Source organism: Mesoplodon densirostris, chromosome 2, assembly GCF_025265405.1.
Source record: "Mesoplodon densirostris isolate mMesDen1 chromosome 2, mMesDen1 primary haplotype, whole genome shotgun sequence".
Classification (NCBI taxonomy): Eukaryota; Metazoa; Chordata; class Mammalia; order Artiodactyla; family Ziphiidae; genus Mesoplodon; species Mesoplodon densirostris.
This window is the reverse complement of record NC_082662.1, coordinates 31804983-31822620: the sequence shown is the minus strand read 5'-3', so window position 1 is coordinate 31822620 and position 17638 is coordinate 31804983. Positions and strand designations below refer to the sequence as shown.

The 17638-nt window shown below is 47.3% G+C and overlaps 1 protein-coding gene across 1 annotated transcript; it reads right to left on the bottom strand.

The window, feature by feature from the left end:
• Positions 1–5768: 5768 nt before the first annotated feature.
• On the bottom strand, positions 5769–17200 carry UTP11 (UTP11 small subunit processome component). Its single transcript, XM_060082402.1, has 8 exons — positions 17044–17200; positions 12259–12320; positions 10937–11039; positions 10316–10429; positions 9720–9813; positions 9493–9623; positions 7427–7537; positions 5769–6701 (listed from the first exon to the last, which is right to left on the bottom strand). Exons 1-8 carry the CDS (start codon positions 17104–17106, stop codon positions 6618–6620), a joined length of 762 nt encoding a protein of 253 aa, XP_059938385.1. The 5' UTR covers positions 17107–17200; the 3' UTR covers positions 5769–6617.
• Positions 17201–17638: the final 438 nt, after the last annotated feature.

Below are 17638 nucleotides of genomic sequence, written 5' to 3'. Positions count from 1 at the left end.
TCCTGGCGGCACTCTAGGGGGGCTGGGCCAGCCTGGCTGAGCTCGTGACCTACACATGCTCACCCGGCAGAGGTTGGGGCGGGGGAGGGCTGCTCCCACCTTCTTCCCCCACCCCCAGGCCTCTGATGGTGACTTCCAGAGCCCAGCTCTCACTCCTGCCGGCCCGGAGCTCGGCCCCCACTCCACACCCCCCTGTACTTAGGCAGCGCATCCCTTCTCATAGGTGCCCCCTTCACCCACGGCATCTCTGCCACAGCTCTCACTCTCGTTATTATTAGATGTGATTTACAGCGGAAACGCTGAGTCAGACAAACCAAGACTCCCCAGGCAGAGGCAGTGGGAGAGGAGAGTCCAGGGGAGGTGGCCCTCTTGAGGCAGGGTTCTCGGAAGAACGTGAGGAGATGGGGGGCCGGGATGAGCTGGAGGGTCATCTCTCCTGTTTCTCCTGCTTGTTCCAGGCCCAGGATCCTCATCTGGGTCTCTTGGACGTTCAGACCCCTTTTCGGATCCCCACCCAGGTTTTCAGCCTCTGATCTTCCTCAACAGGTTGGAAGAGAATAACCCAGGGATCCAGAAGTCTTGACATCAAGGTGGTTCTGACGGGTCGTTTCCTCATACCAGGGCTCGTGGTCCAAAGATGGAGAGAGGCAGGAAAAGTGCATTGCTGGCGTCCCATCCCCCCACTGTGCAGCAGAAAACACAGTCACTGTGCGCTCGTGTGGGCGTCCGAAGGCACCAGGACACGTGGGGCACAGTTCCTGCTCCCACCTTCTGCCGAGGAGCTCTGGCGGGCAGGTCCGTCTCTGCTCCCTAGGTCTCTGACTCCCTGGCAGGGAGGAACTGGGCATTGTTGCCAAAAATAAACGTTCGCTCTCCCGCTCCCTGGCTCCCGGCTCCCGCTCATTAGGATGCGTGGCGTTTGGCTGCGGTCCCACACCTTGCAGCTCATTATAAATATGCAGTCGCTGCTGGCGCTACCCCAATCATCTCTGCAATCAGAGCTTTTAATTAGGTTAATTAAATTGTATCAAATCTCGCAGGGACGCAGTTCACTGATGCTGATGAGGCAGCCAAAACAGACCCCAGCTCCTCTGCTAATGAAGGCCGCTGCCTGCCTGCGTGGCGAGGGAGCCCAAGCGCATAATAAACAGGCGCACCCTGTGGGAGGAGCTGCTGCCCAGGCCCTGAGCTCTGGGGACCTGGCCGGGGGGTGGTCTGCCTCCAGCCCACCGGGCTCCAGCTGCAGCAGAGACTCCCGCCCCGGGAGACCTTCGCCTTCAGTATAGAACTAACCGGGGCAGCTTCTGGAGCCTAGGCAGGTGGGCAGGGTCGGGGCTCTGAGCACCTGCCACCCTTACACGGCAAACTTAGGTGTGCCCCAAGCTTCACGGGCTCCATCTGGGGTTTCCACTTTCCCTCTTCCCCAGCATGGCGCGACCAGGCCAGGACCCCATCTCACACACACACACACACACACACACACACACACACTCTCTCTCTCTCTCTCTCTCTCTCTCTCTCTCTCTCTCTCTCTCTCTCTCTCTCTCTCTCTCTCTCTCTCTCTCTCTCTCTCCAGGGCTCATCCAGCCACTGCTGGCCTAGTCTCCATCTGCTATGGAGGCCATCTGCCCGTCGGGGTGGGCGTGGTCTATAACTCTACCAGGCAGTAGCAGGAGGTGGTGGCACCCCTCAGTCTCCACGTGCCAGATGGACCCTGCATCTCCCCACCTACCACTCCACCTCAAGAGCCCTCTCTGAGGGAGGGACACTTGCCCTCCGACCCCCTGGGATCAAATTAGCTAGAGATGCGAGACGGTCCCTCATTCCCTAGCCCCTGCCCGTCCTGAGATGGCTGTCCCAGTCCCCTGGCAATCCACAGCTGGCCACGGGGAGGGGGGGGGCCACAGGCTCCAGAGCTAGAGAGGGCCCTGCAAAGCTCCTCCCGTCTTTACGAGGGAAGGGAAGTGCTGCCACCTCCAAAGGGACTGTCCCCAACGCTCTGCTCAGCCTGGCTCCAACCCCCTCCTCTCAAGCCCTCTGTCACTGGCCTCAGTGTGGCTGAGCAGCTGAGGAGAGAAGATGGGGAAATTTTCAGTGCTCTCGGGACATGCTGTTTCTGCTGTAGAAGCTGGTTTTTTGGCTTGGAAAGGTTTTTTTTTTCCACCCAGTAATGTGAAAACATGAAACCTGAAACCAACCCCCCGACATTTGCCACCGCAGAGAGAAGACTTTGGGGGAACTAGGAGAGAGCTGTAAATGAGTCAGGCTGACTCAGGGCAGGGGGGGCTGCCCAGCTGCCTCCGGGGCACCAGAGTTTCATTAACACTTATGGTCTAGGCTTGACCGTCAGGTGACAGACGACAGGAGGAGAGGAAAGGACTTCCTTCCCACCCTCAACCCCAAACACAGCAGTCCTCAGATAAACTCCTCTTGCCGAGAAACAGCTAGGTCCTTGGCTCTGTCTTGCACCAGCCTCTACTACCACGCTGCCCCGACACCAGCCAGGCTGCTCCCCTCACACAAGAAAGGAAATGGCCATGGCCATTACCAGGGCCATCGAGGGACGCAGCCAAGACTGGGTAGGGAGAACTAGATACCAACTCCAGTTAGGAGAGATACAGATTAGACAGCACTTCCCCAAAGGAATGATGGATTCAGGAATAAGGAACAGGGAGATTCCTTATAGGGAGTCTGAAGAAGCAGGAGAGATTTTTTCCCCCCCGACTGGAGAAGTTAGGAAAGGAAGGCAAGCAGAAGCATGAACTGGGCCGCCTCCTGAACCTCCTAACTCTACTCGCTGGACTTGGGAAAGGAGGCTCTGCCTCTCGGCGTTGCGTAGCTGCTCTGGGCTCCTTCCCTAAACTTTCTGCTGAGACAGACCCAAGGGAGCTGAGCGGGAGCCCTGCCAGCAGGGACGCCCCATGACCTGGCTGGCAAAAGAGAGCGCACCCTCTGACCCCAGGAAGCAGCTGCACAAGAAACCTGCTGACACAGCCCCAGGACGGTATCTCAGGTCCCCCATCTCCTCTGCTCTCCTGGGGCTGCGGCCCACCCTTCCCCAACACCCCGTGCATGAGGCGGCTCTGTGAACCGATGCTGGGAGAGCTTGAGGAGGAAGGGAGGCCGGCACCATTCACCCACTCGCCTCTCCGTCTCAAGTCCCAACAGGCCCCAGCCTCACCGGCCTCCACAGGTAGGCAGGGCGAGTCTGCATCTGCTGGCTGCCTCCCCTGCTGGAGGCTGTGCAGCTCTTAATTGTTCGATGCCCCACAGCCAGCAGCAGCGTGGGGAGAGAGCAAGCTGTAAACAGACACTCAGAACTGCACGTGGGGAGACCCCACCATGTCTCAGTGGAACCACCCTCTGGAGACTTGGGACTCCAACACAGGCTTCCTCCATGGTCCTCACTAGAAACGTGAAGGGAAAGCCCTTTCCTGCCCAGTCCTTTGGGGGCCACACTTATCTCACGCTAGGGGAGCAGGGATGGAGAAAATCTTTTTTCACAAGAGCTCTACCATGTGGCATTAAATCCAATAAACAAATGCATACTAAGTACCTATGGAGTACTGGGCATTTCAACAGCAGCACCCTGAGAGCTAAGCCCAGTGAAGGGGCAGCAGCTCCACCTACTGGGCTCTTTCCCACCGTCGCCAGGAATCAGTTCAGTACAAGATTCTATTCAAAAATACAGGTCTTCCCTGATGGCACAGTGGCTAAGAATCTGCCTGCCAATGCAGGGGACACAGGTTCAAGCCCTGGTCCGGGAAGATCCCACATGCCACGGAGCAGCTAAGCCCACGAGCTACCAACTACTGAGCCTGCGCTCTAGAGCCAGCGAGCCACAACTACTGAGCCCACACGCCTAGAGCCCGTGCTCCGCAACAAGAGAAGCCACCGCAACGAGAAGCCCGCACACCACAACGAAGAGTAGCCCCCGCTCACTGCAACTAGAGAAAGCCCATGCTTGGCAACAAAGACCCAACGCAGCCAAAAATAAATAAATACAATTAATTAATTTTTTAAAAAATACAGTAAGGCCTAACACTCTCCTGCTTCAATCAGAAGGGCCCTAACAGGTGGCAGTGAACTGTGACTAAGCCAGGCTGGTTGGTTCTCTGCTGGAGAGTCCTGAGGCTTCCATGTCACCTGTGTAGCTGCTGCTTTGGAGACTTGGATTGTACAAACCTGAACGACACGTGTCCTGCCAAGAAAAATGTTCTCCACCTCTGCAAGCTGCCACATTCCCCCGGCACAGCCACAGCAGGGTGCCACCAAGAGCCCAAAGCACCCCTGGACCTGGAGGGGTGGATCCAAAAGAAACAACAGTCTCTTTCCCAAGCAAGGAGCCAGAAGTCTGAGGTTCCAATGGGCACTAAAACGTCAAAGCCCTTGGCCTATTTTCAGGACCCATGAGGCTGGAGCCTCTTAGGTTAAACACAGGGGCAGCCAATCTCTTCCCTTAGAATCCTCGGGCCTCAGAGACAGCCTTCAGTTTAAGAGCAGCTCAGGACCCCTAGCTTTATTCCCTTACAGTGAGTACTCTGACTTCTACCCTGGAACTTCGTACTCAGAGAAGATTGACCTTCCTGCTCCATTTGGCCTGTGCACCTACATAGCATTTGATGACTTGTGGGTGTGTAATCTGCGTGCATGAAACCCTAGTGGTGTGTTCGTGCACACACCTGTGTTTACGAAGCCTTGTGCATCTACTACCCTGAGAGCCTAGAAAGTGTGTGCACCTTTGTGTGGGCGTGCGCTTCACCAGAAGGCCTTTAGGTATACCTCCACCCTCCTCCCACCTTCCTCCCCAGCGGGGGCAAGGCAGCCACAGCAGCAGCATCAAGCAAGCTGTTCTGTCCCAGGAACAGACTGCTGCTTGATCTGTTTGATCCTCTGTCCGACGCCCATGGGATGAGTCCCTTTCCTGACTCAGGTCTCAAGTCTCCAGATGCCTCTGTCATAAGACTATCAACATTTACTTAGCACAGCACCTCCCCAAACTGGGAAGCACTACGTTCCTGAAGGCAAAAGCTGCAATAGCTTCTAGTCCCCTGGCCCTTCTTCCTGCTTTCCAGGGCTCCCAGATCTGAATCCCACTGAGTACACCCTTAGGAAACAGGATTTCATTTCAGGCTTTGTATAAGAACATAACAGTCATAGGAATGTATTAAGTGTTAATAACTTTTCTTTTTAAATACCCGCAGAAGGACGCTGCTCTTCCCCCTCCAGGGGGTGAGGTGTACGCAAGCCTCCCAGAATCCTGCTCCTCAAACACCTGCTCTAAGCACGCTCAGCCCTGTCCTGACTGGCCTCGGCCTACCATCCGTGTGTGTGCAGGTAAGGGAAGGGTGAGACTCTGGCAGGTCTATGTGTCTCCCGCACACACGCTGGGGTATCTATTTCCAGGGTGAAGGCCTGTACCAAGCTATTTATAGCCTTGGAATCAAGAGCTGGCCAGGAGGGCAGGAACAGAGAGCCAGGTCAGTTCTGATCTGAGCTTCATCAATAAAGAAGAGGTGCCCCTGTGAGTTCCTAATTCCAAGGGTTCCTATCTGCAGCTGTAAAGTGTAAAAGAAAAAAAGTCCTTCCTGGCTAACTTATGCAGCCACCTGAATATCCAATAAATTAAGAATGAATGGAGGTAAAATCAGTCTATCCACTGGTTAAAACATTATGCAAGCATTAGAAATATTTACTTTAATTTTTACTATGAGCATATATGACTTTTAAAAATTTAATGATGTAACAAAATGGAAAAGAGCTAATGATTTAATAGTAAGTGGAAAAAGTAGGCCATAAAGGTGTTTAATTACAACTACAAAACACAAAAACCAGTGCCAACCTCTACAAAATGGAGGAAATCAACCAGAATGCACTTGATAGTCGTTCACCTCCATTTCCCTAACCTCCTAGCATAGTTAAGTATGCAACAGTTATCTGTCGTTCTTGAGTAAGTATTGGGATTAGAGATGAACTCACTTGTTTTCCAAATCTGCTATATAAAAGATTATGTGGGCCTCCCTGGTGGCGCAGTGGTTAAGAGTCCGCCTGCCGATGCAGGGGATACGGGTTCGTGCCCCGGTCTGGGAGGATCCCATATGCCGCGGAGCGGCTGGGCCCGTGAGCCATGGCCGCTGGGCCTGCGCATCCGGAGCCTGTGCTCCGCAACGGGAGAGGCCACAACAGTGAGAGGCCCGCATACCGCAAAAAGAAAAAAAAAAAAAAAAAAAAAAAAGATTATGTAACTTTTATAATGAAAAAAAATGAAAGTATATAAAAATAAGACTGATTTCAGGGAATTCCTTGGTGGTCCAGTGACTGGGACTTGGCGCTTTCACTGCCTTGGGCCTGGGTTTGATCCCTGGTCGGGGACCTGGGATCCTGCAGGCTTCGCGCAGCGGCCAAAAAAAAAAGACTGATTTCAACAATTCAACAACCCACAAACAATTTAGACGGGGGAAGGGGCTTTAACACTGTTCACATCAAATGTCAGATCTATAATAAATTATGGTTATAAACAGGAAAACCAAGTCACTTAGACCAGTGGAATCTGAAGTTACTGGAAAAAAAAAAACATAAACTCTTCCACGTGGAATGACAGGCTTATCTATAACACTTCAACGTTTTCGACGACTCTCAAATTTGTAAATAGCTGGAGAGTTGACTGTTTCTTTCTTCACCTTCACCTTCTGAGTTTTATCCTACAAAAGAGTAAAAAGTTACCAGTAAATAGTAGGAGAGGTCTGTGTAAAACAGAAAGTTTAATAAACTACCTATTAGAAAGCCCCTAATTCAGCCCGTCTCAATGTTCAAGAGAGACAAAGCCCTTTGTCCTAAGGCATCCCTGACGCGATGAGTCAAGTTCTCCCCTGGGCATCTATAATGAGGCTGGCTGTGCAGAAGTTTTTGTGAAAATTGAGAAGAAAGGTACTCAAGTCATTATTTTGTAGGGCTTCTTCTCTTATGGAACCCCAGTTGAGAAAGGCAGACCAAAACGATCTGCAAAGCTGAAAAACTTGACATTTAGAGGAATGATAATATGAAAGGGGCATCTTATATTCCTTAGCTCTGCTATTTAACTACACAATGTTGCCTATTTTTAAACACCAGTGAGTGACACGCATTGTTTTACTAACCTGTTTAAATGTTACAGATAGCTGCTCATAAGCTATAAAGTTCATATGCCACCCGATCCTACCCTTTGCTGTTCCAAAGCACTGACTAATAAGCAAGCCTCTTATTACCTTCTTAATCAAGGAACATTTCAACACTGTCAGAGTAACAGACACTGGCTCAAACCACTGCCCCTGAGGAGCAGACATTTTCACTGGGGTTGGTTTACACACAGCTGAAATCCAGTCTCAGTTTAGAACTTTACAAGGAAAAAAATAAAATAAAATGAAGGCCTAAGGCTCTCTCTCCTCACCAGAAGATCTTTGCGAGTCTGAATTTTCTGTGCAATAACAAACAATTTCTTCTCACGCTCAATCCGCTGTGTCAGGCAGTTATACTGCTTTTGCCTCTCTTTCGCTATTTGCTGCAGAAGAAACACACATTTTCAGTAAAACAGTTAACAGGATAAAAATGAGTAAGAAACTGTTTCTTAATCCACTTGGGCCAAACTCATAAATGATTTCATCAATTCCCTCCTTACCCCAGAATCCACGTAACAAGTGACTCTGAAGTTGGCCATTTTAGGAACAGCACATTCCAGAGCTCCATGGAATCTTGGAGACTTGCCCATGGACGCAGGTTCACCTGGAGCGGAATCAGGACTGTGCCTCGAGTCTCACAGATCCCAGGAAGCTTTCCACTACTACACTGAGCTGTCTGAGCATCCCGGTTACCTAACGTGCAGGAATGAACCAGTGCTAGAAACCCTACACAATGAGTAGAGAAGCAGAGAAGGGCCACCGGGCAGTGTGCTGGTGTCAGAACCGCAGAACTCAGAGAGCAGAAGGACTCTGTCAGTGGAAGCTGACCTGAAAATTCTCACTGCTGATGACCCCTCAAAGACCAATGGTCCTTCAGTGTGGGGGGATCACAGACCTCTGAGAAACTGATGAAAGCTTTGGATTCTTTCTTGACATAAATGTATATATGTATTTGTACAAATTCATACAAACATATATACCCAGTCACACAAAATTTCAAGGTGGGAAGAAGGTGTTCATAGACTTCCTAAAGCCCATTCGTGGATTGTCCACCCCCTCCAAGGTACAGACTAAAAATTCCCTGGCAAGCCACCCACCAGCAGTCTCTTAATAAAAATAATTTTGCTTTAAACAAGACAGTCAAAAGAAACAACACCACTAGACAAAAAGGGCAATCCAAACCTTCCCAACTTTTCAAAAGGTAAGATGGTGAACTATTCTACACAGGACTTTGGAACACCAATCTCTTTAGGGACTACTGCAATACTTGAGAAGTGTCAGCAACACAGCTAATTGAAAATACAACTACATGACAAAGAGGGTTATCACTAGAACACCAGTCAGCTGGCTCCTCGGCTGGAAGTGTTATCTACACAGAGGGGAATATTACTGGGCCTCAGATTTAAACAATTCACCAATTCTAGCATAGTCTCACAGCAGTGGTTTTAGACAGCTTTTGTTTTCACTTTATTGCACAGACTGTTGATTTATGGGATTACCCAATATAATCAAACTAATTACGGGTATTTATATTACTAAAGCAAGTTTAGCTGCCTCTGAGCTAGAGAAGCTGCTGTGAAATTAAACAAAGCTGATGCAGTGTAAATGATTCAAATCAAAACAGAACAGCTGTCTGCCTGAAACACATTGACAGCATTTTTTTAAATGAATCAGTCAGAAGTGAGAGTTCAACTCCAGAAGACTTGGAGAAAAAGCATGTCTTCTGCACAAACCCAGTTACAGTGGTGGAAAGCACCGTAAGGACAAGTCAATACAAAATTTGGGGTACAAATGCAGAACATGAAAGACCTTTTGATGTGCATATTCACTGCTAAAGGTTTAATATCAAAGTATACCAAATCCCTTCATCTTCAGTGTCCCCTCCTTTCTCTGCCTTTTAAAACTGTTGGCACCTGTTACAAGCATTGAAAGCACAAAGCCCAGGGTCAGAGGTAGGATTCAAATGCAGACCTAGGGAATTCCCTGGCGGTCCAGTGGTTAGGACTCGGTGTTTTGCCGGGGCCCAGGTTCAATCCGTGGTCAGGAAACTAAGATCCCGTAAGCCTCGCAGCATGGCCAAAAAACCAAAAAAACAAATGCAGACCTAAAGGCCAGAAAGTAAGCTCCTGACCACTATGCTACACGTCCTCTAATCTTAGAAACTAAGGAACCCTCCTCCACTTCCATTCCCATCACCAAATCCTCCTTCCACTTCTCTAAGAGAACTTAGTAAGTTTTCCAAAAATAATCATCTTAAAAGCAGTAGGGAAAAAAAAAAAAAAAAAAAAGAACCTAGATTCCCATAAATTCAGACCTGAAGAAAAATGGAGAAAATTACCTTAAGTCGAGTCTGACTGTTAACTCCTTTCACTTTCTCCTTCTGCAAGGTCTCTATCGTAGGTCTGTTAAAGACTCTGTCGACTAGTTCTGGGGCTGTTCGCAGGTGAGTTGCAATATCAAACTGTTCGACTAAAAGTCAAGATAATCCTTAAGGCGCTGTCTCTAACACCAAACAACACAGACCAATATGCTGGACTGTCCCAGAAACTTTCAAACATTTCATACCTTCCTTTTTGGTGTCAAAAAAAAACACATGCTTCTTCTGTTGCTTCCCCTGGAAATCCAGCAGATGGAGCTCTGATTTTAGTCTTTCAATTTTCTAGGATACAGAATATGGTCTCATTTTATATTGGGTTCTTCTAGGGTATCAGAAATGAATTTGCACAAGTTTAGACCATTCCACATCATTATCACCAGCCAGCAAAGAATTTGCTTCATTCTTTTAAAAGAAAGGACCACTAACATTTATCAAGCACCAACCACATGTCAGGTAGGGGGCTAGCTAGGCACTACACAAAACTCATTTAATCCTTACAACAATCCTATGAGATAGAAATGTGGAAACAGCCCCAGGGAAGTTAATTTGTCCATAATCATGGGGCTAATGAATGGCAGAGCCAGAGTTTAAACCTAAGTCTGTCTCAAACTTGACCTCTTTCCACTCCACCATGCTGACTATACTTTTAAACCATTATCATAATTAAGTGTACTTTAAGACTGGAAATGCCAGAAGAAATCAACTTACAACTCGAGATCAATGGATTTCTATTTCTCTTCTTCACCAACAAAAACATATCAGAATAAAGAGTTTTAGTTGTTACCTTAGCTTCTGCAACCCTTTTCATTTCTATATATTTGACATCCTGAGTTCTCATCAGTTTCAGCTGTTCTGGAGTTACTTCTTCCTCAGTCTCCTTAATAACATGAACTCCATCCTAAAATCCAAATTTAAAAGATACGTTTCCTATTAGATTAAAATCATTAATAAGTTGTTGGCATAGTTCATGGCTGGAACAAAGACAACCAAAGGCTACATACAACAGCAACACAATGCACCAGGCCCCCAAGACACACATTCAATTCAGCACCTCCAATCACCCTCTCAGAATAGCTCCAGGCATCAGACTACTCCAAACGCATGCTGCTCATGAAGGGGCAGCTTTGCCTTGCATAATGACCAGGAGCACCTGACCAACTGGAGAAGAGCTAAATAAAAGCCCAGGGTCCTAGCTATCCATCTCCTCCCTCATCCTTATTTTCCTTGTTGAGTTGGAGCTCAAAACACCAACTGAGGGACTGCCCTGGCATTCCAGTGGTTAAGACTCTGTGCTTCCACTGCAGGGGGCATGGGTTCAATCCCTGGTTAGGGTACTAAGATTCCACATGCCATACGGCATTGCAGGGAAAAAAAAAAAAAAAAAACTGATCCATTAGGCACCCACCTGGAGTTTAACCCGAGTCATTTTATAGTAGAATTCATCTGGATTTTTTTCAAGAGCCTTCTTCCGGAGAGCTCTAAGGTATTTTTGCTTTTTCCGGTAGTCACTGAAAAGCAGGTTAAACAAGGTTCATGGCAAAAAAGAAAAAAAAAAAAACACAACAAGCAAACTTTACAAGCATCTAATGATACATACAAAAGGAAACTCAAAAAAGCCAAAGGAGTAACTACATTCGACTCACACTCCAATGTCACACTCCACTGTCAGATGTTGAGCTCATCTCTTTGTGGGTCCTCTCCTATCCCTGTTCTACCTGAAATTAACAGTCCCCATTTCACGTTAGTTTTACTGCCATCTACGTCATTACAGGGAGAGACCCAACAAAGCACAGATTACAACTCCTCAGACGGGGTTCTGATGCAAGCTTGGGCACCAAGTGACCAAATAAGATTCAGAAACTACACGTTGTAGTATAGCATAGTGACTAGAATCGTGGACTCTGGAGCCAGACTGTCTGGGTTCAAATCTTGGCTCCACCACTTCTGGCTGAGTAATCTTGGATAAGTTAGTTAACCACTCTGCATCCCAATTTAATCTGTGAAATGGGTGTGATAATAATAGTATCCCCAAAGATTGCTGGAACAAATGCATGTAAAAATGGTAACTCTCTTAGAACACTGCCTGGCCTAATAACAGCACTCAGTTATTATTATTTGCCTGAAAAACTCTGGGACCCAGAGCAATCCACTTAATCCATCACCAGCTGCTCAGGGGGCATAAAAAAGGACCTCAGCTGACATGCATAGCTAACAAATAATTATAAAATGTTTTGTAAATAAAGTGCTAAAGAAGAAGAATAGGGATCATTGTTTTATAAAATGTTTTCGAAGTTCATTATCACCCACACTCAGTCCCATGAATCCATCTTTCACATGTCTTCATTCCACACCACACATGGTGATGTAAGAGACTCAACAACTGGAATGTTAGATTCTATCTTGAACTTCAAGAAAAGGGAGAGAAAAAAGATTCAGCGTTTAGCTCAAACACCAAGGCAGAAGCAACCAAAGCCACTCTGAGAAAATGATCTGGAACAACATAATTAAAAAATTTTTCAATGCAACTACAGTTAAATAAATAACGCTCTGCCTAAACAAAGAGAGAAGTTTAGGGTCGCAGAAAAGTATCTGACAGGCTGCCAGAGCTTTGGCCATTCTATCAATGGCAGGAAATCATCCCCTGCTGGACACTCAGGCAATTCAGCTGTAGTACAGGGAGGCTGTAAGCTTTTCTGGCAGCACCGCTCCCAGAAAGACTGTACTCACTCTGCACGAAGTTTGTAATCTTTCTTTTTCTCCAGCAGGCCCAGATGTTTTCGAAAGCTGGGCTAGAAGACAAAAGGAAAAAAAAAGTGCTTAGTTTCCTCAGCAAACACATACCCGAATCAACAGGACACCTGACAGGAACAAGAATCTCTGGAGCATTCAGTAAATCCATGTCCTGGCAGCCAATGTGCTATCCTGTTCCCTCCCCTCCCCCAACTGGGCACTGCCCAAGGATGAGAGGCCAATGCAGGCGCCAGAGAGGTCACAAGTACTGCCATAGTAGGCTTCTTGGCCTATTAAGGACAGAGAAAGGCAACAATGACTCGGCACTAAGAAAGCAGTTGCCAGTTGTACTAAAATTACTACAGACTTAATCCAAGGGTTTATAAAATACTATGAAGGGAAAACATAGTAACAGGGAAGCAACTGTGGTTAAGAGAGCTAAATTTAGAGTCTGAAGAACTGGGTTCAAATCCAAGCTTTACCTCTTAACAATCTGTGACTCTGGGCACTTCACTTAACATCTCTGAGCTCCTGTTTCCTAGCTATAAAATAACAACAATAAGACCTACTTCTCACGACTATCCTGAGGATTTAATGAGCCTCTGTAAGTGGTAGTTGCCCGCACACAGCCTGGCACATAGCAGGTGTCCAGCATATGTGTACTGTTATTATTCTAATTTCGGTACTAAGCATGAGAGAAAACCAAGTACGACAGAAAATACTTTCTCTGATACAGAACTTGGATAGCATGAAGGTACAAGGATAAATCTTGGTATTATCTTTCTACAAGCTATCACTACTTGAGCACTTAACCTACGGCAAGGTCAGTGCTAGATGCTTTTGCCTACATCATCATAATAGGCCACATTTATTAAGAATTACCGTTAAATTTTGGGAAAATTTGAAAATATAAAATTAAAAGAAAGAAAAGAAAATCACTATAAAGAATTTGTATGGGGACTTCCTGGTGGTGCAGTGGTTAAGAATCCGCCTGCCAATGCAGGGGACACACATTCGATCCCTGGTCCGGGAAAATCCCACATGCCGCAGAGCAACTAAGCCCATGCGCCACAACTACTGAGCCTGCACTCTAGAGCCCGCGAGCCACAACTACTGAGCCCATGTGCCTAGAGCCCATGCTCCGCAACAAGAGAATACACCACAATGAGAAGCCCCCGCATCGCAACTAAGAGTAGCCCTCACTCACTGCAACTAGAGAAAGCCTGCGTGCAGCAATGAAGACCCTACACTTCCAAAAATTTTTTTAAATTAAAATAAAAGAATTTGTATGTACTTTTACTTTGCTTTGTAAAATCTAGGAGTTTTGACATTCCCAGAAGGTAAAAAAAAATTCCTGTTCTCTTGTTAGGATAAGTATGTAACATGAGTAAATAAAATTTTTATCAACGTGAAAAAAAAAAAAGAAATACTGTTACAAAGCAATCTGCTATGCTCATTACACACAATGTCATTTATCCCCAAACAATCATGGAAAGAGGATAAAGCAGGCACTACTGTTATCCCAATTTTCCAAAAAGGGAATGAGGTTTAGAGAACAACTTGCCCAAGAACATAGAGAGAACTAGTAAGTGGCAAAACTAGAACGAGACCTATTCTATCTGGGGCCACAGTCTGATCTTCCCCACCCTCCTACACTGCATCCTCTTCCACTTTGAATATTCTCGATGGTTGAGGCAGTACATAAACTTCTCTACTGTTTAAACTTGTATAATAACTTGAGTGGAAATTTTTTATTTCTTTATTTATTTGTTGGATGCATTGGGTCTTCGTCGCTGCACGCAGGCTTTCTCTAGTTGTGGCGAGTGGGGGCTACTCTTCGTTGTGGCGCGTGGGCTTCTCATTGCAGTGGCTTCTCTTGTTGTGGAGCATGGGCTCTAGGTGCGCGGGCTTCAGTAGCTGTGGCACGCAGGCTCAGTAGTTGTGGCTCGTGGGCTCTAGAGTGCAGGCTTCAGTAGTTGTGGCACACGGGCTTAGTTGCTCCATGGCATGTGGGATCTTCCTGGACCAGGGCTCGAACCCATATCCCCTGCCTTGGCAGGTGGATTCTTAACCACTGCACCACCAGGGAAGTCCTTGGGTGGGATTTTTAACAGTCTCCTCTCATCCTCTATCCTTGAAGTGATGCAAGAAATAACTCAATATTTAAAATAATACCCAAGCCCTCTCTTGAGCATTATTATTTTAATTATAGCAGACAAAGAGAAGTTGACAGAGAATAAAGAAAGAAAACTCAAGGGTCAAAAGAGCAACAAAGTGAGGCAGAAATCTTGAAATTTGTCACATCCACTTGAATGTACACCGGCCAGGAGGAAGCCTGGCATTGAATCTGAAATAGTTCATATAATTATCCCCTCCATACCAAGTATTTTCCAGAGCTCCCCCAATGCCTCAGTGAAGACCTGTAAGATAAAGTCCAAACTTTACCCAAATAGGGAGTGCTCTCGTCAATGTGTTTACCAACCTTTCCAGCATGGCCTCCTCCTCACCTCTCCCACAAAGACCCCTCTATTCCCACTCAGACATGGCCATGTCATGCTCTTTGCCTCTGTCTTCTCTACGAATCCAAATCAACTACCCACAACTGTGCCTTTGGACACACTATTCAACCTCTTTAAGCATCAGGTTCATTTGTATTGATACAAATGAGGATAACCTCTGCCTCACAGGAATGCTGTAGGATTATACAAGATAATCCTTGTACAGCAGGTTGGGCTGTACCTAGCATACGGTCAGTTCTCAAAAAGTGACAGTTATGGGACTTGCCTTGTGGCACAGTGGTTAAGAATCCACCTACCAGGGCTTCCCTGGTGGCGCAGTGGTTGAGAGTCCGCCTGCCGATGCAGGGGACATGGGTTCATGCCCCGGTCCGGGAGGATCCCACATGCCGCGGAGCAGCTGGGCCCGTGGGCCATGGCCGCTGAGCCTGCGTGTCTGGAGCCTGTGCTCTGCAACGGGAGAGGCCACAACAGTGAGAGGCCCACGTACCACAAAAAAAAAAAAAAAAAAGAATCCACCTACCAATGCAAGGGACATGGGTTCGAGCCCTGGTCCGGGAAGATCCCACATGCCGTGGAGCAACTAAGCCTGTGCGTCACAACTACTGAGCCTGCGCTCCAGAGCCCGCGAGCCACAACTACTGAAGCCCGTGCGCCTAGAGCCCGTGCTCCGAAACAAGAGATGCCACCATAAAGAGAAGCCCGCGCAACATAATGAAGAGTAGCCCCCGCTCGCCACAACTAGAGAAAGCCCGCGCTCAGCAACGAAGACCCAACACAGCCAAAAATAAATAAATAAAATGAATAATTTTTTTTTAAAGTTGACAGTTATTATCATCGCCTTCCAAGTCCAACAAGTTTCACTGTGATGCTTTCTCTCATCATCTCTCCTCTTCCCATTCATGTTCCTCATTGAGCATTTTTGTTTGTTTTTTAATTTGGGGGGTTTTTTTCCCCTTTCTTTTTTTTTCCCCCCTCTTATTGGACATTTTTTTATGCATCTCTTATAAAGTTGCTTCTTTATTCAACTTTTAGTAGCCTCTGGATTCAAAACACTTGGTCTGATCCCTGGCTTTGCTGATTGTCACCAATAGCTGTATGTCTTTGGGCAAATTACTTAACCTATCTGAGCCTCAGCTTCCCCATCTGCAAATGTAAGAAAATAAGAGTACCTACTCCCACACACTCTTGAGAGATAAATGAGATAATAAGGGTAAAGCATTTTGCACTTTGTCTGGCTCTGGCACACAGCAAGCACTTCTAGCTGTTATTATTTTTAGATAGATCCACACAGGGGTCCAAACAAGGTGGCAAATTATCGATACACTACTCCCAGCACACCACTGAGCACACAGCAAGTGCACAATAAATGTCTGATAAATGTTATTAAGCAGGAAGACTGAACTGTGGTTGGGAGGCCTTAGTTCCATCCCATCCATCAGTGACACAGCTTTAGACACATCCTTCTCTTTCTCTTCCGCATCTGTAAAATGAAATTGCACCAGACATCCCCAAGGGCCTTTCTGGATCAGATATTGTGTGATTCCTGAGAACAGAAGAATAAATTGATTCTGCATATATTAAATGAATTTCCACTCAACCTCTCCACACAGACACACCCTCCACAGAAGTCCTGCAATTGTTTATTCGGTCTGAATTTGGTGTTTGTGACTGGGCAAGTCAATTCTGTTCTTTGGACCTCAGTTTCCTCATCTGTATAATGGGGTTGGAAAACACCAACATTACATGGTGAGACATAAACAAAAAGCGTACGTGGCAGATCTCCATGGATCTCAAAGCCCAGGCATGATGATGATAGCACATTAATTAACTCCAATCTCTTCGGGATCAGCCCGCATACACAGCTGACAGGGCTGAGCATCTTTAGATGTGGATTCCAGTTCCAGCGGGACACTTATTGGCTGTGTGAACTTTGACCTCAACTTCCCCAGAGAAGATCAAGCACTTTACACACAGTATCTCATTTAACTACTTCAATGAAACCTTGCAAGATAGCTTTGATTATCTCCCAGGAATAGGGACAGCTGTGCTCTCCTAGCTAGAACGACCACCCCCTCCTCCCCGAACCGCGAGGGTCCGCCCCAGCCAGGCCTGCGTCGTCAGCATATATTTGCATGTATTTACAAGCAACATCTCCGCACAGAAAAGGCCAGGACCAGCAGCTGGGTGGGTGGGGAGGCAGGGCCGGGGCGAGAATAGCACATGGGGCCACCGGCCAGCGTTCGTGGGGCCTGTGCGGTCCTACCTGGCTTCGCTCTCTGTGTTCCCGCTGCCGCGACTTAGCCGCTTTCCGAAAAGCCGCCGCCATGCCTGCTCAGTCCTGGAAAAGCTCAGTAGACAACGCCAGTTCCGCACCGCCTCGTCCACTGACCCTACCGGATATAGGCCAAGCCGCCAGAGGTTTAGAACCGCCCCCTGCCTTCCTGCAGCCTATCCAGCGCCTGCTTTTCCGGAAATGCGTCATCTAGCAAAAGGCGTCCACCCCAGGCTACTTCTGGGAAGTGTAGTTCTGTAGGTCTAGCCTCGTGACTCTACAACAGCCAGTTCTTATTCGCCAGAGCCTGTCCACGTGTACGGTGAGTTCGCCTTCGTGATCCGCTCTGTTGGCACCTGGGAGCACCGTGGCTGGCCCTGTTCTTGGGCTGAGCTGGGTCTGGAGTGTGCGCATGTGCAGTCAACTACAGCTCTGCTCCGTTTGCCGGTTTATGCGGTGTATTTGTATACACTGCTAGGTATAAGATAGGTAACTACTTTAGAACTGACTGTATAGCACAGGAAACTCTACTCAATGCTCTGTGGTGACCTAAATGGGAAGGAAATTCAAAAAAGAGGGGATATAT